Below are 25,196 nucleotides of genomic sequence, written 5' to 3'. Positions count from 1 at the left end.
GTATTTTTCTATTTTATAAATTTTATAGGTGAAGATCAAACATTTATAAAAAAATAATTATTTTGATCACGATAATTTCACTTTTTAAGTGTAAAATTTTACAGGAACCAAGATATTTTTCAAACATAGTTAATAAAATTAGGGATAAATTAATTAAAATTCGTTCCAAGTTTTTTTAAAATCCATTATAGGGAGTAATATAGCAATTTAAACCTATTAATAAACCCTGAACAAAAATGTTCAGAGGGAATAAAAATAATATTGAAAATTTAGGGTTTCATCACGCAGTGCCAGGCTATAAAAGGAGCATTGCTTTTAACCAAACCCTAACCCCTCGCGAGAAGGCGGCAGAAGCAGAGAGCGTCAAGTTTTTCACCGGCTCCCAACAGATGGGCAGATATTTATTTCGTCTCTAGTTTTCCATCGACTTCTTTATCAAAACGTAAATATTTTTTCTCCACAAATTTGATCTCTCTGGATCATTGTTTCTTTTGTAGACTTTCAAGCGTAGGAATGGTGGTCGCAACAAACATGGCCGTGGCCATGTCAAGTTCATCCGCTGCTCTAACTGCGGCAAATGCTGTCCTAAGGTACTTTTCATTTGTTTTCTCAGCTGCTTCTTTGTTTTTCTCCATTCTCTTTCTGTTTGGAGGATTTCATTTCTTTTTTTGGAATATAAAAGGATAAGTCGATCAAAAGATTTCTTGTGAGGAACATCGTGGAGCAAGCTGCTGTCAGGGATGTCCAGGAAGCCTGCGTCTATGACTGTAATTTTCATTCATTTCCCAATTATATTTTACTTTTCTCATTCTAGTACTTATAACCAGGGATTTAAATTACGTTCTATGTTGTGTTGTTTGTGTTTATCACGACTGTGAACATATGAGATTTTATTGTGGTCATTGCCGGTGTTGCGGATTTTTTTTTAAGGAATTGATTTTTTTTAAAAGGAGCTGATTTTTTTAAAATAAAATAGGGTAACAATAACAGGAATATCGGCATGTTATTGCCGCATTTGGCCACTACCCATTAAATTGCGGCCATGATCCACTGCTGATGGTGTGATCCCACATCACACTGCTATTTTCCGCAATAGCAATTACGGCTGCCGCCGCTTTCATTGTATAGCGGCCACTATTCTGTTACCCTGCCACTATTTGAATCCCTGCTTATAACTGGATTAAATGTTTGATTAATTGTTTATAGCGTACACTCTACCTAAGCTGTATGTGAAGATGCAATACTGTGTTTCATGTGCGATTCACTCCCACGTTGTGAGGGTTCGATCCCGCACTGACCGGAGGAACCGTGACCCACCTCAACGCTTCATCAGACGCAGGGTACTTCTTTTTGTAACCCATTATTTGATGCCTTTCACTATCAATGATCTATATTGTGGTGTGCATGAAATGCTGTTCTTGCTATGCTTGTATTGCTTATCATTTCCTTTCATCACATGACTTATTAAGATGATTTTTTTAGATGTTCAAAGTTATGTTAGTTTTGCATTATAGTGTAGGGCTGTTAACGGGATTTTAGTCATTGAACACCTCCATGGGTTTCTTGAGCTATGACCAATTGCTAGAGTGGTTCTCTCCTTTTAATATGCTATGTAGAATTATTGAAAGGGTATTTTTGCAATTCTTTAGGGTAATGCTAGGCTTCTTTGTGAGCAGAAGTTCTCAATTCTTAGGGAATATCTAGTCCCTAGGACTTAATAGCCATCTGGATCACTTTTCCAATACCTCTTTTTGTGGCTTATGATCATTGTCAGATGCGAAATGCCTTGAATATAATATAACTGATACATAAAAGTTCTCCATTACTGATAGAATTTTTGCAATGTTATGTTGACTGTGAGCCATGACCATCATTAGAATGATTCTCTATCATGTTATGTATGATGCAAGTCTTTAGGGACTTATATATGCCCCGTCTGCTGATTTTTTTAAGTGCTTTAGGGATGAACAAGTCCCTTATAGTCAATAACGATCTAAATCACTTAGTCAGTGGCCTTTTCTTGGTGGATTGTTGATCAATTTGTTATGGGATATTCCTAGGAACCTAGTCATGGAAGCCGTCTATAGGGGCTGATAGAATTTCATCGCCAATTTTATCAAAATGATACCTATTTCATCTTTTTTTTTATTAAAATAATACCTTAATTTTTTATTTACTTGCACCTATTTCAGCCGCATAGGATAAAGGCGCTTCCAAATAAGCATGTCTTACCAAAGGCGCTCCTAAGTGGAAGCACCTTTGGATTATGTGGCTGAGGTGGAAAAAGACACTTCTTGTTCATCGCGCCTTTCACTAAAATCACCCTTGCGTGGTGAATGACAATGAAAAGTGCGTTTAATAACTATGCCTTTCTAATATTAAAAAAAATTATACGGATCAAAGTATTTATTTGGCTCGATGAACTGAAAAATATGAGTGTTGGTTTATATAAGCATAACTGGAGTATTAGTCTTTGTTTCTTATCAGTGTGAGATTTAAGAGCTAAATATTTTTTTTTTACTTTTTTCTTATATAATCTCTATTTTTTATATTTATTGAATCCCAATGGGTTGAAATTTAAATTTAAAATACAAATTATTGTTTTATAAATTAAAATTAATTATTTTAATATTCTAAAATATTTAAACACTTAATTTTATAAAATATAAAATGAATTTTATTTAGAAAATTAAAATTAAAATCAAATAAATAATTATGTATTTTATAATAAATTGTTTTTATAAAATTCTGCCAAATTGAGTTTGAGATTTAAACATTCTATCTATAACTTAAATCAAGTTCCATGTAAAAAATATGAACTATTATATATACACAACAAATATAAAGAAAATAAATTTTTAACTAAATAAATTTGTCAAATATTGAATTCATTAAATCACTTAAACTTTATTCTTCATACCTAAAAAGCATGGAAAGTGAATAAATGTGTTGTAATAAATTATTATTAATTATAGAAGATCATAACATTTAAATATTTGTACAAATTAATTTGATTAATATATCTAATTGAAATTTTGAACATTAAATAAATAGATTGTACAAACATGAATTCACTATTGAAGTAAGCTGCAAAATAAAAAATTAAAGTCGAAAAATACAAGTTTTCAGTCGGTTATAGAATAGAAGGCCAACTTCAATTTTATATAAAGAGATAAGTTTTTAAATCAATTTATATGATAGTCATTCACTTTTTAATTTATAATTTTTTAATTTTTGAAATATTTAAAAAAATAACAGTTTAATCTATATTTTATAAAATTAAGTGTTTAAATATTTTAATATATTAAAATAATTAATTTTAATTTATATAAAAATGATTTGTATTTTAATAATAAATTTTAATCAAGTGAGATTAAATAAATATAAAAAAAGTAAAGATTATATGATTAGAGGAAGACTCTTTAGCTTTTGAATTCCACATTAATAGGAAATAAAGTCTTAACATTCCAGTTATGCCTATATAAATTAAAATAGTATGTATCTTTTTCAATCTACGGAGAGTATGTTATTACTTTGGTCTCTAGTTTTATTTTTTAAAATTTTAGAAAAACATAGTTGATGAAACTTGTTTTCTGTTTTCATTTGTCATGTATGACTGGTTTTATTGGAAGACACTGTGAACTGGAAGTGCCTCCCTCCACTTGGGCACGTAAGTCAAAGATGCTTCCACGAACGCCTTTAATAAAGCGTGTTTATTTGGTAGCGTTTTCGTCTTATATGGCTGAGATGGGTGTCGTTATGGGAAATAAAAACATTTGAGTTTTATTTTGATAAAAAATAGATAAAATGAATATTATTTTGATAAAATTGCCGATTTGATCAATGTTTTGCTAATTGTGATCCATGACCATCATTAGAATGATCGTCTCTATTATGTTATGTATGATGTAAGTCTTTAGGGAGTTGCGATGAAACGAGTCCCTTATAGTCAATAACCATCAAAACCACTTGGTGGCCTTTCTTTGGTTGCTTATTGATCATCATGAGATATTCCTAGGAACCTGGATATGGTAGTCATCTGTAGGACTCAGAATTTTGCCAATGTTTTGCTGATTGTGATCCATGACCATCATTATAATGATTCTCTATTATGTGATGGGATCATACACTTTTCACATTATGACCCCTGGGCACCATTCTAGTGGTGTGTTGCATTTTTATGGACCCATCTGCCCCTTCAGATGAAATTTTTTAGTGTTTTAGGAATGAACTGTTCCCTCGTGCCTAATATCAGTCTAAATCACTGTGTGGGTTGCCTTTTTTGGTTGCATGCTGCCTCATTATAGGATGGAAAATGGCTTATATAGTACATGGCAGATATCTGTAGGTGTAGGGGTTTGTGAAGTCTCAATTTTACATAATTTGTTACAGAAGATTTTCCCCTCAAAAAACAAGGAGAAAAGCATTTTTGCAGAGACGAATGTACTTGGAGAGTACCCTCTCTATTGTTGACAGTTTTAATTGTGGTTGCGGAAGCATCCATGCAAGTGCTTTGTTTTCCTTTCATGTTATGGAAATGAGCTCATGAATTCTATTGGATTTGCCATCAAAAGCTTCACTAATCGTATATGTTGCTTTATTCATACAGGAAGATATGCCAAAGCCTGGTCAGCCTGGTCAAGCTCCTCGTCCAGGCGTTGTCGTTCCACCGCGTGCTTAAGGCCCTTGAAATTTCAAGATGAATATCTATTTCCAATATTATGCTTTGATATGGGCTTATTTGGTTTTTGAGAAGTTGAATTTGGTTGGAAGGTTTTGATTAATCAAGTTAAAGTTTCATCTTTTTGAAAAGCTACGAATGGTTGAGAATACTACTAGTTGGAATTTCATAATTTCTATTTAATTGCTTATTGTTATTCATAATAATCTTTCACCCCCTCGGGATACACTGCCTAATTATTTTACATTAAAGCTCTATTTTCCGCAAGTCTGCTGATTTGGATCATAGTTCAAGAAAGATGTGGTTTGGTCTCTTACGTTGTTGATTTAGTAAAAATCGGTCTCTTGGCTGTTCATTAACCCCAGTAATAGAAGTTTGATTTTATATTTAAATAAAATAGAATCCACCAAAGTGACCAGTTGCACATGTGGTAAAACACCCGTCCAAATCAGGGGATATCGGTGAACAAGAAGAAAGCACCATCGATGGTTAGGGATTGTCCCATCGATGGTTAGGGATTGGCATGGGTTGAGTTTTGTTTTCGACCAATCCAATCTGATCCGATAAAAATATGTATTTCACCCTAAATTTGAGCTGATCAGAGTTTAGGTAACTTTACCTAACTCAAATCTGACTCATCTTTTGAGATAAAAGTCTTACCTAACTTGACACAAATATATAACTCTTAATTTTATTTGATAAAATAGAGATTTAATTAAATAATAATAATATAATTATATTATTTTTCGAGTCGGATCAAGATTTGTCGAGTTCGGGTCACTAATCAATCCCTAAGTTGGTGATCGCTTCTTTATAAACGCTGCAGGTAATTACAGAGCAACTTTTCAGTAGAAGAGATTGAAGTAATCAAAGATATTTTCACATTTATGGACACAGACAACAATGGAAAAGTTCCGTACGATAAGCTAAAGGTCGTTCTTCGAAAGGCTGGTTCGCAGTTGGCTGAAGCAGAGATTAAGATGTTAATGGAAGTGGTATGGTCCCTTTCTTTTGTCTGCTTCATTAACTGAAAGATCAAAACTTAGCATCACTGTTACTTTCTCATAATCTCATTTGATCCCAAGAACTCGAACGTCAACTCGTGTTTTTCTCTGTGTTTATCTATTTGTCAGACTAACTAACGCGTTAACATGATCTAATCTTTTTTCTGGACTACCTGCTAACGTGATGACTAGAGTGTAGTATTTAATTTAGTATAAATCAAAGTTTTCTCAGATGAAAGCTCGACAGAAATGGAAACCAAGGTGCAGTACTGGGTGATGGTTCTTTTACTTTACCTGTTGAGAATGTCCAAGTTCTTGCATCCAATAACCTAAAGAAAATCTCGTCCAGAGATCGATTTTGATGTAGTTTCCATAGATGAATCCCTTGAGGTTCCTCTGATTGGCATGAGCGAGAATGAGGTTCAAGAGCTTGAGTCTTAACTTGATGAAAGATGGATCCTTGCAACTCCACGATAACGAAATAAAAGTCGTCAAGATGACCTCGTTCGTCACCCTATACACCGCCACTCCCATGCTCACCCCCTGCGCACGTAGCCTCGAACGAGAAAACCCAAGAGTCACTAGCGACACCATAATGCCTCTAATGTTGAACAGAAGCAAAGCTCGACGTCCCAATTTGTCGAGCAAAGACGTGGCTACCAAGTTGAAGATTGTCTTCCACTGACGGTTATCGTCGCGAGTAACTTGTCATTCGATTATGTGATTTAGCTTTATCGAAAATCCTTAGATTGTACAAAACGATGGCGTCGACTCTGAAGGCTCGTTGGAAGAAACAAATCTGTGGCGCAAATCAAGACGTGTTTGTTGGGTGTGCGGCGTAAAAATAATTCCCAACACACCTTTTTTTTTCCATGGGCATGCTTGCGGATGACGTCGACACTGACGTAATCTTGGGGATTCTTAAAGCTTATTTGATGTAGTTTAGTCGAAGTTGAATCGAATTGAGTTTTATAGAATTGAGTTTTATAGAATTGAGTCTAATCTAATTGATTCGATTCAATTTGAATAGAATCGAGTCGAGTTTTATAGAATTGAGTCGAGGCGTATTGAATTGAGTCAAGTCGAATATAATAGAGTCAAATCGAGTTGAATTGAGTTGATTCCTATAGAATCGAGTCAAATCGAATTGAGTTGATTCCTATAGAATCGAGTCGAGTCAAATTGAGTTAAGTCAAATCGAATCGAGTCCAGTCCAGTCAAATGTGTTAATTCGAATTGAATTGAATCGAATCAAATTGAGTCAAGTCGAGTCAAATCAAATCTAGTCAAATCGAATCGAGTTGAGTTAAATTACGTTGAATCAAATCGACTCGAGTCGACAAGTTGAATCGAGTCGCGTTAATTTGAGTCGAATCAAATCGAGTCAAATTGAACTAAGTCAAATCAAATCTTGAATCAAGTCACATTGAATTGATTCAAATCAAATCGAGTTGAGTCAAATCAAGTCGAGTTAAGTCGAGTCAAATTAAGTTGAGTCGAGTCAAATCAAATCAAGTTGAGTAAAGTAAAATCAAGTCAAGTCAATTCTAGAGAATCGAGTCAAGTTGAATAGAATTAAGTCTATTTAAACCGAGTCAAATTGAATCGAGTCCAATTGAGTTGAATCGAATCAAGTTGAGTCAAATCGAGTCACATAGAATTGATTCAAGTCAAATCGAGTCGAGTCGAATAAAGTTGAGTTGAGACAAGTCAAATCCAATCTAGTCGAGTCAAATCGAATTGTTTCAAGACTATCAAGTCAAATAGAATCAAGTCGATTTAAATTGAATCGAGTTGATTTGATTCGAGTCGAGTCGAGTCCATTTGGATAGAATAAAATCGAGTCGCGTCAACTTGAGTAGAATCGAGTCTAGTCGAATTGAATTAAGTCGAGATGAATCGAGTCCAATAAGGTCGAGTTGAATTGAGTCAAATTAAATCAAGTCGAGTCAAACTGAATCGAGTCAAGTCTAGTCGAATCGAATCAAGTCGATTTGAATGGAGTCAAGTCGAGTTGAATCGAGTTAAGTCAAATTTATTCGAGTTGAATCAAATCGAATCGAATCGAGTTGAATCAAATTGAATCGAGTAAAGTTGAATTGAGTCGAGTTGAATTAATTCGTGTCGATTTGAGTCTGGTCAAATTGAGTCCAGTTAAATCAACTCGAATCGGGTCGAGTCGAATTGATTTGAATCGAATCAATTTAAGTCTAGTATAGTCTAATTGAGTCGAATCGAATCAAGTCGAGTCTAAATGAGACAAGTCGAATCAAATCGAGTTGAGCTAAATTGAGTTGAGTCGAGTCAAATTGAGTTGAATCAAGTTAAACTAAAGAACAAATATAAATAAAATACATTTTTATCTTAAGAGAAACTAAAGTATATTTTTCAAGTTAAGATAAGAATAAAATGTATATTCTAAATTTAAGGTAATAATAAAATATATTTTTTTGAAAACATTATAGTAATAAAATATATTTTTTGAAGTTTTTTTGCTTTATATTTTTGTAGTGAAGATAATAATAAAATATATTTTTAAATTAATATAAGAATAAAATATATTTAATAAGTTAAGATAAAAATAAAGTATGATTTTTAAAGATTTAAAAAAAATCACTAATTTTATTCAAAATAAGAAATATCTTAAATTACAATAAAGATTTGCAATCATAATCATAAATTAAGTACTTAGGACAATTTACTATAATTATTGAAACAAAACTAACAACTTAAGATCACATAAGGGATCAAGCTACATGTATTCAAGCTACTGAAAGGTCATTAACAAACTGCAAATCAGACTCGAGCAACTTGAAAAGCTATCCACGAACGCATAACAGGTATTCAAATCCAATCCGATGGTCTAAAGCAAGGAAGATCAACAATATAACAAATAAGTGCCATCTTATCAGTCGTGACAATATCTAATTAACCTTTAGATAAATGAAAACAACGGTCAAACGACCTGAAAATGTGCCAAAAGAAAGAAGAAAATGTGTCATAAAGACATATGAAAACGTGCCATACAGAAAAACTTATTGAAAATAAAAAATAAGAGAAAAAAGGAGAATAAATAATATTGACGATCGACAACTAACATTAAAATTGGTGCCGCTTCTAATCAACAAAATCAAAAAGTAAAAGAGATTAACGTATTACTAATAAGAGAAAACTCAGAAGAGATAAAGAGATATATAATTTTGATTCAATATATGGTTTTTAAAGTTAATATATATAAACTATTATGAATTTAAATTCTTAAACATTAATATATAAACTATATGTTATATGTTGTTAATTATGAACCATCTAGGTTCTAGTTCTTCTCTCCCTCGTTTTTTGTTCTACTAATTTTGTTTTCAATGATAGGAGAAAAATAAATTTATTGAATAAAATAAACTAAATATTAATATTTAATCATTTTTTTTCTCTATTAATTTTCTTTTCTATGGTCGGAGAAAAATAAATTTATTAAATAAAATAAACTAAACATCAATATCTAATCAAAGGTTGACATGTGTTATGATCTGATTAGACGATTAAACTCATTAAATTAATTTTAAATTAAGATAAAATAGATACAATATATAAGTAACATGAAATAAATGTATTATATCAAAATTTTTAGTTATCACGTTATATATTCTATTAAAAATTACTGAATAATACTTTAATTATAACAATTAAATAATTTAATTGATAAAATTAAAAGATGAATGGTAAAATAACGGTAATAGTTTACCCTAACATATATATTACCCAAATACTCTACTTTTATTGAAGTTTTAAATACTCGTGTTAAACTCAAAAAAAAATACTAACAATTTTGACGTAGTGCAGTTTAGTATAAACTCAATTTTCAAATATTCCTTAATGTACCATAAAATAATATATTTATACATATAACTTTACAAATTTTAAAATTTAAAAGATATTTTAGAATTAGGCGTTTGAAGAATTTTTTCCACCAACAAATAAATAAATGGCATAATAACAAGAATATCTTAAAGTTTGTACAAACGGCCACTTTATTTTTTTTTTGGAGTATTTCTCTTAAGGATTTAATTTTTGCTCAAAACAAATTTTATTATGTGAAAAATCGTTAATTAATTAACATTTAGCCATATTGATGACGTGATATTTTCATATGTGTTTAATTGATGACGTAACATATACTACATCATCCAAAGTAATAACAGAACATGTCACATTACCCCAAAATAATGACTTAATATATGTTATGTCAACAAAATAATAATTGATATATATCACGTCAACAATTGAACATATATCAAAATATAATGTCAGTAAAATATGTTAATTATTTGTTAATTAACGATTATCATCTAATATAATCTATTTTAATCAAAAATTAAAACATTAAAGGATAAATTACTCCCCAAACGAAAAAAGTTAAAATACAAAATGAAAATTTCTATAAACGTATATTTTAGCCATTATACCTTAAATTAATGATTCAACTTTGGAAGAAGACAAATGCTGAAGTGAACCAAACTGTTCCGACCACAGCAAGACAATTTTTACTTTAGCTTATTTATAAAGAATAACAATAACAATGTAACTGACCTGAATTCTGGCACCTTGCAAGGGTTTTTTCCACAAGCTTTCAATGATCTTTTGAAGGGAAGAGAAGTTCGGAGTAGCCCCAAGCACTTGCCCAACAAGCGAGATTTTCTACTCAGCAGTTCCTTCTTCAAAAACTTCTGGCAGAGGATGAACAGTTGGGGTGCCATCTTTAACATTTGGGGGAAAATAGCGAAGCTGCTGTCCAGTAGAACAAGAGAATAGTTTACGCCAATCCATCGATTAAACCAGATGAATATATAACTTGAAGATCAGCAAAGAAACAGAGAGAATCGGTGAAGGATCTGCGAAATTTCTGGCAAAACGGATGGGTTTTTTCAGATTCCATTAGACCCGCTAATGTGCGCCGAGAGAAACCCATAAACGTGCGCCATCTAAGGAACTTAAAACAAGTGACCAACCAACATCTGATGTTCAATCCTCTGAAAATTCCCCTCTGTCTCTGGATGTTATTCACTCCAAAGGAACTCTGTCTTCCTCTCCTTCCATCCCAGAAGTTGAACATGATCTTCAAGATTCAAATGTTCCTTCTATTCCAGCTTTACAAAGTTCTGCAAACAGTATTCAAACCTCTTCTTCTTCTCTTTCTAAAGGAAGCAGAGGTCGACCTCCTAAGAATTCTCCAAGCAGTGCTCTAGCAGCATCTAGTAACAGGTTTGAAATTCTCATCTCGGTTGAAGATACTCAGTCAATACCTATTATTCCTGGTAAACAGCCCAGAAAAGCTGCTTCTGGTGTTGCCATCTTGATCAAAGAACTCAAATCAAAGAAGAAACACAATCTTGAGAAATCAAAACTTTCTATTGTTGGCAATAAAGGAGGGGAACCGAATTCCTCAACTCAAGCCTAATGATCATCTCTTTTTGGAACGTTAGAGGATTAAACAATCCTCTAAAACAAACTAAGGTCCTCAGAAGAGCTACTCTCTACAAAGTTGACATTCTTTGCTTGCTAGAAACTCGGGTTAAGCAAGACAAATCTACTGACATTCTAGCCTCCACTTTTGAAAATTGGAATATTTATTCCAATTATGACTTTGCCATAAATGGTAGAATTTGGCTCCTATGGAAGAACAATCTTAATATTTCTTTATGCCATGCTTCGGATCAGAGCATTACTGTTAAAAGCAACTTCAATAACAGTCATTTCTTACTTACTGCAATTTATGGGTGTAACGATGGAATCACGCGAAGGAACCTTTGGCAAGACCTTTGCAATATTGATTCTGATTTTGGTAATCTTCCTTATATTTTGGGAGGAGACTTTAATGTCATCCTTCATCCTCATGAATCTTCTGCTCATGAGCAACTTAGTATGGTCACTTCCCCTGAAATTATTGAATTCCAGGAAATCTCTCATGATCTTCACCTCCTTGACCATCCATTTTTTGGCCCAAATTACTCTTGGAGTAACAAACAAAAAGAAAATTTCCTTGCCCGAAAGCTTGATAGAGTTCTCATCAATCCTCTTTGGCCTGAATTTTTTCCTCACTCATTTGTGGAATTTCTGGCCCCTGGTCCCTCTGACCATTGTATGGCTTTGGTATCTCTTCACAAAGAGGTTCAATCCAATAGACCAAAGCCATTTAAATTTTTTAACTGCTGGACCTTGCACCCAAATTTTATTAATATTGTCAACCACTCTTGGTCCATTCCAATCCAAGGAAATCCTATGAAAAAACTTTTCCTCAAGCTCAAACGCCTTAAAGTTAGTCTCAAAACCCTCAATAATGACTTCTACAGTGACATTTCTGCTCGGGTTAGGCTAAAGAGAGAAGAAATTGAAAAACAACAAATCCTTACCTTAAGAGGCGTTGAACCAGTTGACAATGAGCTTGAACTGCAAAATGACCTCGCCTCCTTAGAGGAAGCCGAAGCAATGGTTCTCAAACAGAAAGCAAAAATTCACTGGCTAAAAGAAGGTGACAAATGTACCAGATTTTTCCACTCAGTCATTGCTTCTAAAAGGAAGAAAGACACCATTAGAGTGATTGTGGATGATCAAGGAAGAAGGTTGGAAACTTTTGATGACATGTCTTCTGAAGTTGTAATTTTTTTCCAAAAACTTCTAGGCTCTCAAAACCCTAATGTTAAAGAATGTCCCTCCAATATTCTTAAAGATCTCATTCATCCTATTCCTCTCTCTGAAGATTATGAAGGCCTTACTAGGGAAGTTACTTCAGAAGAGATCAATGAGGCCATTTTCAGCCAAGGAAATGAAAAGGCCCCAGGCCCAGATGGATATTCCTCTCTTTTCTTCAAGAAAACCTGGCCAGTGGTTGGTAAAGAAGTGATTGAAGCTATTACCTTTTTCTTCAAGGAATCTTATATCTTCCCAGCTTTTAATGCCACTACAATCGCCTTGGTTCCAAAGATACTGAACCCCAGCAAAGTCTCTGATTTTCGCCCTATTTCATGTTGTTCAGTAATTTATAAGGCCATCACAAAGATCATTGTTACTAGGATGAATCAATTCCTGCCAAAGATTATTTCCTCTAACCAATCCGCTTTCGTTAAAGGTAGGAGTATTATAGACAATACTCTCCTTGCCCAAGAAATTGTAAAAGGTTATGGGAGGAAATCAATTTCCCCAAGGTGTGCCTTGAAAATTGATCTTCAAAAAGCTTTTGATTCCATTCACTGGAAATTCATTCCTATCATTCTAAAGGCTCTTCAATTCCCAAATATTTTTATAGACTGGATAGTGACCTGCTACTCTACTGCAACTTACTCCATAGCTTTCAATGGAAGCTTGACTGGATATTTTAAGGGTGCTAAGGGTCTTAGACAAGGGGACCCCCTTTCCCCAATCTTATTTGTCATGGTAATGAACATTCTTTCTAATTTACTCAACAATGCTGTTGTAAAAGGGGTCTTCAATTTTCATCCTAAATGCAAGAAAATTCATCTCACCCACCTTATTTTTGCTGATGATCTCCTAGTTTTCTGCAAGGGAAACTTGGAATCTGTCATGGGAGTCATCACTGTTCTTGACTACTTCTATGAAATTTCTGGTCTCAAGCTTAATGTTTCAAAGTGTGAAATCTTTACTGCTGGAATTTCAGCTTACTCTCTTGACACTATTATTAATTCTTCTGGGTTTAAGCTTGGAAAACTTCCGGTCAGATATCTGGGGATACCTCTGGTCACAAGGAAGCTTTCGGTCAAAGACTTCCAGCCTCTCTTAGACAAGATCAAGGTCAAACTCCATCAATGGTCCAGGAATAAGCTTAGTTACGCTGGCAGATTGGAGTTGATCAAAACCGTTCTTTTTAGTGTGGCAAACTTCTGGTGTAGGCAACTTGTTTTGCCACAATCTGTCATTTTCAAAATCGAACAAATTTGTTCGAGATATTTTTGGAAAGGTTCCGACGTTTCTGCAGTGGGAGCTAGAGTTAACTGGGGTAAAATTTGCACCCCAAAGTCGGAAGGCGGGCTTGGTCTTAAGGACATCAAGTCATGGAACAAATCATACATGCTTCTACTCATCAAGAAATTACTTGCAGGGGAGGGTTCCCTTTGGGTAGCTTGGATCCTCAACTACCTCATTAAGGATCATGATTTCTGGCATATGGAAGAACCGAAGAACTCAAGATGGATCCTAAGGAAAATCATGAAACTCCGAGCAGCTACTCGACCTCTTCTTGCATCCGGAGCTGTGACTACCAAACTGATTTGGGAAGAGATTCGACAGAAAAATGGTAAAGTCCCATGGCATAAACTGATTTGGTTTTCATTGCACATTCCCAAGTTTAGCTTAATCTCTTGGATGGTTATCTTGGATCGTCTTCCTACAAAGGATAGGCTGCTCCGGTTTGGAATTGAAACTAATGATATGTGCATCCTCTGTTCTGAAGCAAGGGAATCCAGAAACCATCTCTTTGCTGAATGTAAAATAACTGCTTCAATCTGGAATTCTATTCTTTAGCTCACAGGTATTCATAAACCTCTTCTTACCTGGACTACCCTGCTTACTTGGGCATATAACACATGGAAAGGCAAGTCATTGCTTACTAGTATTTTGAAGCTTTCTTGGTGCACTCTCAATTATACAATATGGGAAGAAAGGAATCAAAGACTTTTTCGAGGAACCTGCAGATCCGAAGACGAAATTCTGGCCTCAATCAAACAGACTGTGGGAATACAACTTAGCAATAGGGTTGTCAATAGATTGGATATTACTAATCTTTCTTTTTGTAATTCTTGGGGTATTGTATGATTTTTTGTGAATCTTGTCACCCCTTTTTTATTCTTGTTTGTTTGTATTAGATTTGAAGCAATTCTGCTTTCATTGGGTAATAATAATCTAATTATCCAAAAAAAAAACAATAACAATAATAATAAAAATATTTCATTGGTCTAATGATCCAGATGATTTTTAAAAAATATATAAATGTTAAAAAATTAATTTGATAATTAAATTATTTTTTTATTATTAATCTAGAGTAAATACAAAACAATATTTATTTAAAAATAACTCAACATCTCGATATTGAATGCTCACACCATTGATATCTATTGTGCTCAAATGGATCCTTCAAAAATAACAATTCTTTTATTACGTAAATAACTTAATTCGTGCATTTATTATGGTATATTTAAAACTTATGTGAGGTTGCATAAAATATAATAAATAATTACGTGGACATAATGATGTTGAATTTCATGAAACATTCATCTACTCTGCAAGCCAAATTTTACTTTTTAATATATTTTATAAAACCAGTCATATATATGGTAACAGATATCCTAAATCCCAAATTAATATTTTCCAACAGCTGTATTTCTCAAATTTTCCCATCCACAATATTTCCAAATTTTATTGCCAAAAAGAAAAGCATTAACCACATCGCAAATCACAACCAAATAACGTATTTTTCATGCATACTTATTAGGTACTAATGACTCCATTTACAACAATTTAAGCAGCAGAAACTCGAGTGGCATCTAATTTCACTGTAATAAACAATGCCAAACCCATACAGCCCACCAGTATTAGCCATCCTAAATTTCCGAATGAGCCCCTGCCTTCGGAGTGAAAATGTACATACGACAGTCGTGTGAATCGACTTTGGCACTGAATGCTACCACAGCTTTCTCCTCGACAACTTTGTGCTGCAATCAACAGAGATAAGTAACCAGGAATTTAAATGATGCAAAGGCATTATGGTTAGTTCAGTCAAATTTGAACAGTTTAATATGGACTCCCCAAGCTCAAGCAGAGTAACGGTGAGCATCGAAAGTGTGCCTAGTTGATTACTTACCATCATGGTTGAGTCATAAACTTGACAATTCAAAAGCCGAGGCTACGAATTATGGTTTTTCAAATCCATTTTTTTACTTGAACCTCAAATTTTAACCGATCCACAATTTGCAGGCCGACCGAAAGGGAAATCACAAACAAAAGACGATCAACACCAGCTAAAAAGCCAGCTTGCTCACCTGCCACAAATCTCTTACTGCAACAGAGGTGCTAGATTCAAGACCAAGTGCCTCCCACTGAGCTGTTATAGTTGCAGCTTTTGAACATCTATTCCACAAAGCTACGGCTAAGCGATTGCCAGACAGAGGTCCTGCCCAGACCTAAAAAAAAATCACAAATAAAGTCGGAACAGATAGCATAGGGTGAACTCCAAACGATGCATTACACTATATGATCGTCAACTCTCGTCTCGTGGACCCGTCATGGAAAATATTCATATAAGTTATGGAACTTATGTAACAACTTAAACAAGCTGAAAGATCACCTGTTGGCAGTTAGCTTCACCAGCAACCTGAACTTTCCTTCCTTGAACCCCGAGTGAGTCTGCAAAAAGAATAGCAGACAGCACGATTTTCTTTTAATACGAGAAACACATGAGAAACCCGAGTAGGCAACAGACGGGAAGAATTACAATTTTTTTATTTAAGAAATTCACCTTGGTTTATAGATATAACCTCCTTATTGCTAAGAATCTTGAAGGTTTCATCAGTCATGTTTCTTACATCACATCCAATTAAAAGAGGCGCCTGCACCATCGAAGAAAATTTTTCGAGCCAACAAAAGGAATCAAAACGGTGTAAGTTTCATATACGGTCAATGCTATTAATTAAGCAACAGTAAATCGAGGAGAAGTTCCCCGAGGTAAAGAACTAAAAAGTATACTCACAGGACACTATCTAAGTACTAAATAACTTGTTTAGATAAAAAAGAAAGAAAAGACCTTCATCAAAGCCCAAATGCTAAAATGAGCACGGTATTCCTGATACGTCATGCCTCCATTGCCGACTTCCAGCATATCAGGATCTGCTCAAAATGGATTAAATCAAAAGTTCTATAGCAGCAGCTTTGCACAAGAATTTTAACAATTTTATGTGAATAAAAGTAATTTTTTACCATTCCATCCACCAGGTCCAGCATAGGAAGCCCACTTGTTGTTTATATCAGCCAATGTGGTCATGCTAAACAAGGAGAAAAATAACAGATCAATTAATGTAAGAATTCAGTACTAGAAGAACATTTTTCCTTTTCTCCATGAATTGCTGCAAGCTGAAGGTTCAGCTAAACAGGTTTAATATAATTTTATCATGTTGAACAATGATGCAAGTATGGGTGTAAATGAACCGAGCTTGAACGAACAAAGTTGTGTTCATGTTCGCTAAAATTTTCAGTTTTGCTTTCGTTTATTTATTTTTGAAGGTGTTCAAGTTCACTCATTTAGCGTTCGAGATCATGTTCATTTAACGCTCATGAATATGTTCATCTAACGTTTGTTTAATGTTTGGCAACTAAAACTCTAGTTTTATCCTTTTATTTGCAACCAAATAAAAATGGTGAAAATGCACCACTAGTCCTTAAGTTTCTTAGGCTTTACAGTTTGAACTCTAAAACTCACATTATGTTCAATTTAGTCCCTACATTCACCAATATAAGAAAAATGAGCATCAAGTAAACGAGCCAATAAACGAGTCGATAAACGAGTCGATAAACGAGCTTGTTCGTGAACATGAATGAACCTAACACACCTCTATTCGTGTTTGTTCGTTTATTAAATAAACATAAAAATTTTGTTCATACTCGTTTATTTAACTTAATAAACGAACATAAACGAACGATTCACAAACAGTTCGTCTAACGCTTTGTTTATTTACACCCCTAAGTAAAAGTAACTCATTAAACTAAGTCAAGAATTCTAACCTTGCCCATGTATCATTAATGTCATCTGTTGTACGCCAGCTATTTCCAACACCACGAGCCCATAAGGCTGGATCTTCAACCCCCCTGTCAATGAAGCCGTGGTTGATCCCAAGGTTGTGGCCAATTGAGCAGGAAAATAATCCGAACAGATAATAAAATTTTAATTACCATTCACAAAGAGAATAGAAAACTGTTCGGCCTGTTGCATTTAGAGCATCGCACATCGGAGGATATCTGAAATTATGGTTCCAAGTCTAATTAATTAAAGCAAAGCAATATTGATTCTTTGAGTAATTGAAACGAAGAGAAGATGTAACCTTTTTTTAGGGTCAATACCCAGGTTGAAACAGTTGTCATACTTCAAATAATCTACACCCTGGTGTAACAAAATAAAAATAAAACATTTGAATTGTCGAACTTCTCATATTATAAGAAATAGGATATAAGACATTTGAATTATGTCTTTAATAGTTTCCAACAAACCCATCTAGCAAACAGCTGTGCATCATCGGTTTCATGGAAAAGTGATCCGGGTCGAACTTGACATGTAAATACCCTACAACATTAAGTTGGTTTACTGAGGATAATCCGTAATTTAACAGATTTGATGCAAAATTAACTGTTACATTGTGAATCTAACTTCAGAGATTCTGCGTAGGTATCGGAAGTCCATCCTACCCAGCATCACCATAGATACCAAGCTTGAGGCCTTTCCCATGTACATAATCAGCAAGAGCTTTGATTCCGGATGGAAATGTTTTTGGATCAGGGACCAGCTGACCCTGCATGATGAAACAAAGCCGTAAAAATGGTTTGTTTAACTCACTTCCTTACATTCAAAACACTTTTATCATCATTTTATCATGTATCGAGACTAAGATTTTACATTCAAACAATGGACACAAAGTACTAGAACACATATTTGGCAAGGACAAGTTTTATGTGGCTAGGAAACTAAGAAGTGCATATTATTGTTCCACACATTAAACTAGAAACGACATTTCCGATGGATAAAGGTATGTAGAATGCAAGTAGCAAAAGTGTTGATTTCTTTAAAGGCAGTACGATTTAACTAACCTTTGAATTTCGAATAGCAGCAGACCAGCAATCATCTACATCCAATGAAAACAAGTAAGCCTCGTATACGAAAAAATGAAGTTAGAGCAGATACATACAATAAGGTAGAAGAATACCTATATTAACATATACATAGCCTAAATCAGCCAAGCCTGTAGAGACAAGTGCATCGGCTGTTGATAGTAAAAACAAAGTTAGTATTTCTAATGATTTTTAATCAAGAAAGAAGAAGAAAACTATAAATAGAAACCTAAATGGTATCGGAACAATATTTCACATCACAATCTAAATGATTAGGCAAGTTAATAAAGGAACTCGGACTTAATAATCAGAAATTCATTTTAGTTGACAACGATGGTTAGTCAATTACCAAGGATAAAGTTATTTCTTACAAGACATTTTTATAAAATAGATAACATGGCAACCCATTTAGGTATATGTTGTTTCTTAAAATTTTTGAAGTCAAGTTTTGCTCTACTTCGACTCAAATATGTTACCAATGCAAAGGCGGGAATTTCGCTGTTAACTATTTCAGATTAGCAGAATATAATACTAAGGAAAGAACCGACACGGAGCATGATTAAACATGAGATTAACAGGAGAAGAATGAGTCTAGTTTATGTGTAATTCATGAATAATCTTGGTCAAATTGAGCAATATCAAAAATAAGGCAAATGCACCATGAGAGCAACTAAAAATGGGTGAGGCAAACTAATACCTGTTTCCCTAATAAGATCTTCAGTGATATTACAAGCAAAGAAATTCCAGCTATTCCATCTGCAAAACATGCATTAAAATATTAAAAACAGTATGCATGATTTCATTAGCAGTATCACTTGATAAAGTAACATCAAAACCACGGGATTCTGATCTCAATCAAAACCCAGCACCCTAACACCCAAAACAACGTATTCCCCACTTTACATAATCCAAAATCCCAAAATAGAGGAATAAATCAGCAACCAAGAAGCACCCCATTGCATGAAACAAATCAAAATCCAATCTTTTTCCTTAATAGAAGATAGGGAGAGAAAAGGTTTACCCCATTTGAGGAGTTAGAGCCAAGCCATTGTTGAGTTGAAAACCCCCATATTTTGAAGTATCATAAATGGAGTTGAAAGATTTGGAGAAACCAAAACCTTTTTCAAGTTTCTCCAAAACACCCACTTCTCTTCCTTCAATTCCCAGATCAGTCAAACATACTGTAATAAAAACCATCAGAACATGAACATTCAGCTTGTTCTTCTTCTTCATATTCTCCATACCCATTTCTTGCTTTCTTCTTTCCCTTAAAAATTGATCCGTTTCATATAGCTTTAAACATCACAAGCCAAATATATTTCGCTTTTTAGTTTATCCGTTTTGTTCAACATGACCGGTCAGGTCAACGGTAAGAATTACTTTATCGTCTGATTGAGTGTTGCGTTGTCGGATTAAATTATAATTTAGGAAACGGGCCCACATATTTTGTATTTCCCATAATTGTTTTTAGGATAAATTACACATTTAGTATATAAACTATTACTGTTATTCTTTTTAGAACTTAAACTTTATTATTTTAAATTATACTTAACGTTTAGTTTAGGTTTTAATTTAATATCTCACTGTTAAAAATTTAACGATGATATTGATGTATCACCATAAAATAATATAATTTCATCAGTGAAAAAATAAAAATTATGTCATGTAGTAGTTATATTAATTTTTTAATGATAAGTATCAAATTGAAACTTAAACTAAATGTTAGGTATAATTTAAAAATATAAAGTTAGAACAAAACATATAATTTACCCTTGCTTTTACTATATATTTGTATTACTTTTTCAAATATGAAATTCTAAGTCAGGTTCACGAAGGAGCGGTGACACGTGTTTCAGAGTCTCTAGGTTTCTCTAGATTACTCCTCGATCGCAATGGATTTGATTTGATCATAATTTCAGATTTAATTGGAACGTCTACATCAAAAAGAATATGCGAGGAATATGTTAATATTGGATATTTATGTTTTTACGTCAGTTTTAATATACTATTAAAAACAATTTATTGAAAATATTAATATTTTTTTAATATTTTTGATAAAATATTATCTAAAACATTATTATTTTTTTACTGAAAATATTAATTTCGTTACTTAATTTTCTATAAAAAATAATATTTTAAGTAGCGCTTAATATTAATATTTTCAATAAAAAAAATAATATTTTAGATAGTATTTTACCAAAAAATGTTAAACATTTTAACTAGCGTCCAATATTAATATTTAAAAAAAAATAATATTTTATCAAAAAATTAAAAAATTATTAATATTTCCAATAATATTTTTTAATCGTGTATTAAAACTACCGTACCTTAAACATACTCGTTAATATTAGATTCAAAGATAGATAGTAATTTTCTTTGAGGAGTCTTGATTTGATAAAAACGATTTTCTTTTTTAAATTAAACTTTAGTATAAGATAAGTTTTGAGAAGAGGAGAATCGGTGTCGGATAGGGTATGTTGTTAGTGGTGGATCCACCTTAAATTGAAGGTTTGAACGTATTTATCTTAAAATTTAATTGTTTTTAATTATTTATTTTATTATTTATGCTTATTTTAAAATTTTATTTTCACAAACTCAATATAAAACTTTCATGTTATTAATATATGTTTGTCCACCCTAAAAAATATTTATGGGTCTGTCATTGTTTGTGGTATGGCTAAAAAAACGACAAAAATGTGCATAACTGAAAATATGATAAAATCATAATATTTTAGGTTGCTAAAATGTTATATTTTTCCTAATATTTTCAATTTAACCTAAAATATTACGAATAATATAACAATTTCAATTGTCAATCGAAAATGTTATCGAAAATGTTATGAATAATATAACATTTTAGATTCAAAATATTAGGGGGGAAATGTAACATTTTATGTTACGTCCATGTTATGCTTTTTATCACATTTTCGGTTGCACCTATTTTCTCAGTTTTTTAACCTTAAATTAGGGTGTTGTTCCTTATTACTAGATTTGTGTTTAAATTTAAATTCTAAATATTTTGATATAATAAATTAAAAATATTTTTATACTAATTTAATTTCTTAAAAATACATTTTAAAATTATTTTTAACTTAATAGATTTTTTTAAAAATTATCGATGATCGTTTTCGTACTTAAAAGTTAAATTTCTCAGATTTTAAGGTTAAAATGATTGATCTCTTTTTAAAAGGATACAAATTCAATGGCGAAAAGGATGGACTCCTTCTCCAGGAAACAACAAAAGGATTTATCCTTCCTGAAAGAATTGATCCATTGGGTGACAACAAACATACTTTTTTTTAAAAAAATCAATATATCATGTTGTACATGATTTATTTCTTTGTAGATAACAACTGCTTTGCACCCTAACGGTTCATAATCATAAAAAAAATTAAAAAAATAAACTAAAAAAACCTCAACAATTATGAGAAATATTTTGTAACAGCCCAAAAATTGGTCTAATTTTTTTCAATATCTGACGATCAATAAATTATTTTCCAATAAGTTATATTAATATTGGAATATTTGAGATTTTGATTAGTTTTATTTTATATTATGGATTAAAGAGTAAATGATTTTGGATAAAGGTGTGAGAACTAAAATGTGAGAAATGAAGAATAATGTGATTTTAGTGAAAAGTGGAAATTTATGCGCTCAAATGAAAACAAGTGAAAAAATTAATGGCTAAAGATTAATTAGATCATACAACGATTAGTTTAAAGAAGAGAAAAGGTGAAAGAATTGCTTTGGGATGTCACCGTTTTTTAAAATGTTGATAAACTACTTAGGTGGCGGTTTATGCAATTTAGTTTCAAATTTTTAAGTTATTTTAACAAAACTTTTTGGGAGATGTTTCTTATATGTGGTATTATAAGGATCCTTAGGTAAGCTTCTTCGTTATTCTTCTTCACGCTAAAATCATGAGTAAAATACCTATGAGAGCTTCAAACCTTGAACTCTCTCTAGAAATTCAAGTCCTTTCTCTCGTCCAAATCGAAAGATGAAAATACATACTTGGAACTCTCATTTTATAAGATTTCTATTACTAGTGTCAATTTCAATTTTTGGGTAAGTTAATTGGAAACCATAAATTAAAGCCAAATTATGGTTTATGCGAAATTGAAAGATTATGATTAAATTGATCATGATGGCGAAATGAGCATTATGATTTCAATAGACACGATGTTGAGGAGGTGACCTTTCGTGATTTGATGATGGTGCTTTGACATATCATTTGAGCCATTCTAAGGGCACATGTTACCTCAACTACTCCACCTACACCGTCTATTATTACACTCTAAGAGCCCGTTTGGATCAAGGAATTTAGCATTCCCAGCAGGCATAATTTTTTTCCCGTGAGCTTGCCTCTGACTGGTAATCTTCTTCTCCCCCGTGCTGCACCCCTGTGAGTGTAGTATTTGGATCTTCTTTTATCAGACCATTTGTTAGAGAGCAGTATTGCAGCCCCTTCCATCCTGAATAAGCAGTTTGATACAAGTTTCGAGCGATCATTTCCAAAGTACCAGTTCAGGGTATGTTCTCCATGCTGATAACCAATGCATAGAAGTTGGGACGAACTTGAAGAAGATGTTTCGCAAGATCTATTGAGATCAACCCTGCACAACAACTCATTCCTCCCAAATTGTAGCTTTGAATATTCCCTCAAAGCTTGTAATGGTTGATAACCATGGCAGACAACGATGGTGTCGGATTAAACAAACTGCAGTTAACAATCAAAATTCCAATGTCTTTGGGTTTTACGAAGGTCTTAGCCAAAAGCTCGTCAATAGCACCAAACATGACAGCCTTGGCTTCTTTTCTTGCTTGATGCATTGACGGGTTAGGGGGAATGTTGAGTACCGCCTCTGGAAGATATGTTGAATCCCCAAGCCCTGACCTTTCAAGGATCCTACGCTGAAACTGAAGATTATCATCGGTGAATGTACCAGTCATTTGTGATTGATCCACGGACATCATTTTCGAGCATTTACGAGATTCCTCCGGTTTGTAACAAGCGAAGTTGACAAGGTAAACAGGGCGAGTCAGAAAGTAGAGGGTAGACAAGAAAACAAGAATCGTCCAGCAAATGACAAGAGAAATGAGGTTGTATTGAAGATGCTCCCAAAGATCATAAAGATCCTGGATAGAAAATGTTGAGAGCTGTGCCGCGATTACAACTACAATTGGGGTAAGAATGTATTGCTTGTTGGTTCCATGGAACATGAAATGATTCCGTTCTTGTTTTGATACATGTAGAGATTTGACATTGTTGAAACTTGAAATTGTAACTAGACTATTGGCGGCCGAGTTGTGAGAGTTAATGAAGTGACCACCAGATGGGGCAGATCAAATTTTTGTTAGGACCACCCTAGAAGGAGTGAGTGGGATAGGCCTATGGGACAGGACAAAGAAAGAGATCATGGTAGAGAACAGTATTGTGATCGATATAGTGATAGGTTCAGAGAGCGTGATCGGTCTCGGGACAATGATTCTGGAAAAGAAAGAGGATATGAGGATCATGAACATGATAGAGCTGGAGAATACTCATTGGATAGCGATCACAATAGAGAAGTGGATGATCATGTTCAAGGACGCATGTTTAGGATTGGGATAAGGATCATAAGCTGAATTTGATCAAGATAGGGGAGCCTGCTGGAACCAATGGTTATAAAAGTGTTGACGAGGACAATGAGCAACGACTAAAGAGACAGAATGGGTAACACTCCCCAATTGGTTACTTAATGTCTTTTGTTTTTCTTCACTAAATTTTCTGTAATAGAGTTCTTCGCATGTTGATACTGATTCTATTGTGCTTCCTTTGCATGAGTTGTTGCTATATGCTTTCTTATGTCAATGGTTTCCAGTCTAAGGTCTTCTTGTAGTTTATAATATGTTGACTCTATTAATTCTTCTTTATGAGCTAAGCGCTAAGCTTCAATATTTTTCCTTGGATCAATCACTTCAGTTTTAGTAATGTTTCTAGATTTTTTTTTTCATGTGTGTGTGTGTATTAATATGAGAAGTCTTTTAAACTAATTTTCAATTTTGCAGCTACACGAGCAATGATCATGGTAGAGGACTTTCACCTGATTCTGTTGATGATTACAATCAGGCAACCTTAACTTTGTTTTGATGCATGTTTGCATGTAGTCTCCTTTTCATTTTACTAGTTATGTTTTGTTTTCATATGAAAAAAGAAATGGAAAGATCGATTCAAGGCAAATAAGAACTTAAAACAGAGGTCTGCTACATTGTTGGAATTTTGAATTGATTTTTCTAAGAAATCTGGTGTAGGAAGATGGATATGATAACATTTAGGAGTAGGCTAATGCATTTGTTATGTGTGCATATGCATTCTTGTGCTTGCATTACCATGGTAATCACTAGAGCGAGAATATCATTATCCAAGGTGTTTTAACAGAATCTAACCAACCTTCTTTCGTTAGGGGGCAATTTTATCCTCCTTTCCTCCAAGACTCAAAGAAAGACGTGCATTTTTATGTGTGTGTATGTTTTGGTTTTTCATTTCCACAATTGTGTAGTGGTAGGAAAAGGCGAGTGATATTTTCGTGACTCATCAGATTTTGCTGAAAGAAAGTAAGGTTAGAAGAGAGACAGCAGGTTGTTTTGGA

At 33.3% G+C, this 25,196-nt stretch overlaps 2 protein-coding genes, 2 non-coding genes and 1 pseudogene across 4 annotated transcripts; 3 read left to right on the top strand and 2 right to left on the bottom strand.

The window, feature by feature from the left end:
• The first annotated feature begins 237 nt into the window (after nucleotides 1-237).
• Nucleotides 238-4,803, top strand: LOC120209579 (40S ribosomal protein S26-3-like). The gene is made up of 5 exons (XM_039208551.1): nucleotides 238-392; nucleotides 498-590; nucleotides 683-767; nucleotides 1,207-1,340; nucleotides 4,610-4,803. Exons 1-5 carry the CDS (start codon nucleotides 390-392, stop codon nucleotides 4,679-4,681), a joined length of 387 nt encoding a protein of 128 aa, XP_039064482.1. The 5' UTR covers nucleotides 238-389; the 3' UTR covers nucleotides 4,682-4,803.
• LOC120209580 lies at nucleotides 1,953-2,056 on the top strand. The gene has a single exon (XR_005524408.1). It is a non-coding gene; the product is annotated as a small nucleolar RNA snoR99 (small nucleolar RNA).
• LOC120209581 lies at nucleotides 4,216-4,319 on the top strand. Its single transcript, XR_005524409.1, has one exon. It is a non-coding gene; the product is annotated as a small nucleolar RNA snoR99 (small nucleolar RNA).
• A 10,283-nt stretch (nucleotides 4,804-15,086) lies between the features above and the next one.
• Nucleotides 15,087-19,837, bottom strand: LOC120209578 (alpha-galactosidase 3). The gene is made up of 15 exons (XM_039208550.1): nucleotides 19,586-19,837; nucleotides 19,262-19,320; nucleotides 18,660-18,716; nucleotides 18,544-18,578; nucleotides 18,145-18,248; nucleotides 17,950-18,022; nucleotides 17,784-17,842; nucleotides 17,635-17,700; nucleotides 17,467-17,550; nucleotides 16,666-16,730; nucleotides 16,493-16,575; nucleotides 16,208-16,298; nucleotides 16,037-16,095; nucleotides 15,732-15,872; nucleotides 15,087-15,404 (listed from the first exon to the last, which is right to left on the bottom strand). Exons 1-15 carry the CDS (start codon nucleotides 19,810-19,812, stop codon nucleotides 15,294-15,296), a joined length of 1,314 nt encoding a protein of 437 aa, XP_039064481.1. The 5' UTR covers nucleotides 19,813-19,837; the 3' UTR covers nucleotides 15,087-15,293.
• Nucleotides 19,838-22,861: 3,024 nt separating this feature from the next.
• LOC120209577 lies at nucleotides 22,862-23,787 on the bottom strand (annotated as a pseudogene).
• Nucleotides 23,788-25,196: the final 1,409 nt, after the last annotated feature.

The sequence above is a fragment of the Hibiscus syriacus genome, unplaced genomic scaffold, assembly GCF_006381635.1.
Source record: "Hibiscus syriacus cultivar Baekdansim isolate YM2019G1 unplaced genomic scaffold, ASM638163v2 tig00019277_pilon, whole genome shotgun sequence".
Lineage (NCBI taxonomy): Eukaryota > Viridiplantae > Streptophyta > Magnoliopsida > Malvales > Malvaceae > Hibiscus > Hibiscus syriacus.
The sequence above is the reverse complement of the archived record's forward strand: the minus strand, read 5'-3'. Positions and strand labels throughout refer to the sequence as shown.

What these genes read in the sequence shown, in the direction of transcription:
- LOC120209579 (XM_039208551.1), top strand. An exon ending in GCGGCAAATGCTGTCCTAAG is followed by an intron (nt 591 to 682) that starts GTACTTTTCATT and finishes GGAATATAAAAG; the next exon opens with GATAAGTCGATCAAAAGATT. An exon ending in GGAAGCCTGCGTCTATGACT is followed by an intron (nt 768 to 1,206) that starts GTAATTTTCATT and finishes AATTGTTTATAG; the next exon opens with CGTACACTCTACCTAAGCTG.
- LOC120209578 (XM_039208550.1), bottom strand. Translation starts at nt 19,812, where the DNA reads ATGGGTATGGAGAATATGAAGAAGAAGAACAAGCTGAATGTTCATGTT. An exon ending in GGTATCTATGGTGATGCTGG is followed by an intron (nt 18,023 to 18,144) that starts GTAGGATGGACT and finishes TTAATGTTGTAG; the next exon opens with GGTATTTACATGTCAAGTTC. An exon ending in CAGTAAGAGATTTGTGGCAG is followed by an intron (nt 15,405 to 15,731) that starts GTGAGCAAGCTG and finishes TGTTGATTGCAG; the next exon opens with CACAAAGTTGTCGAGGAGAA.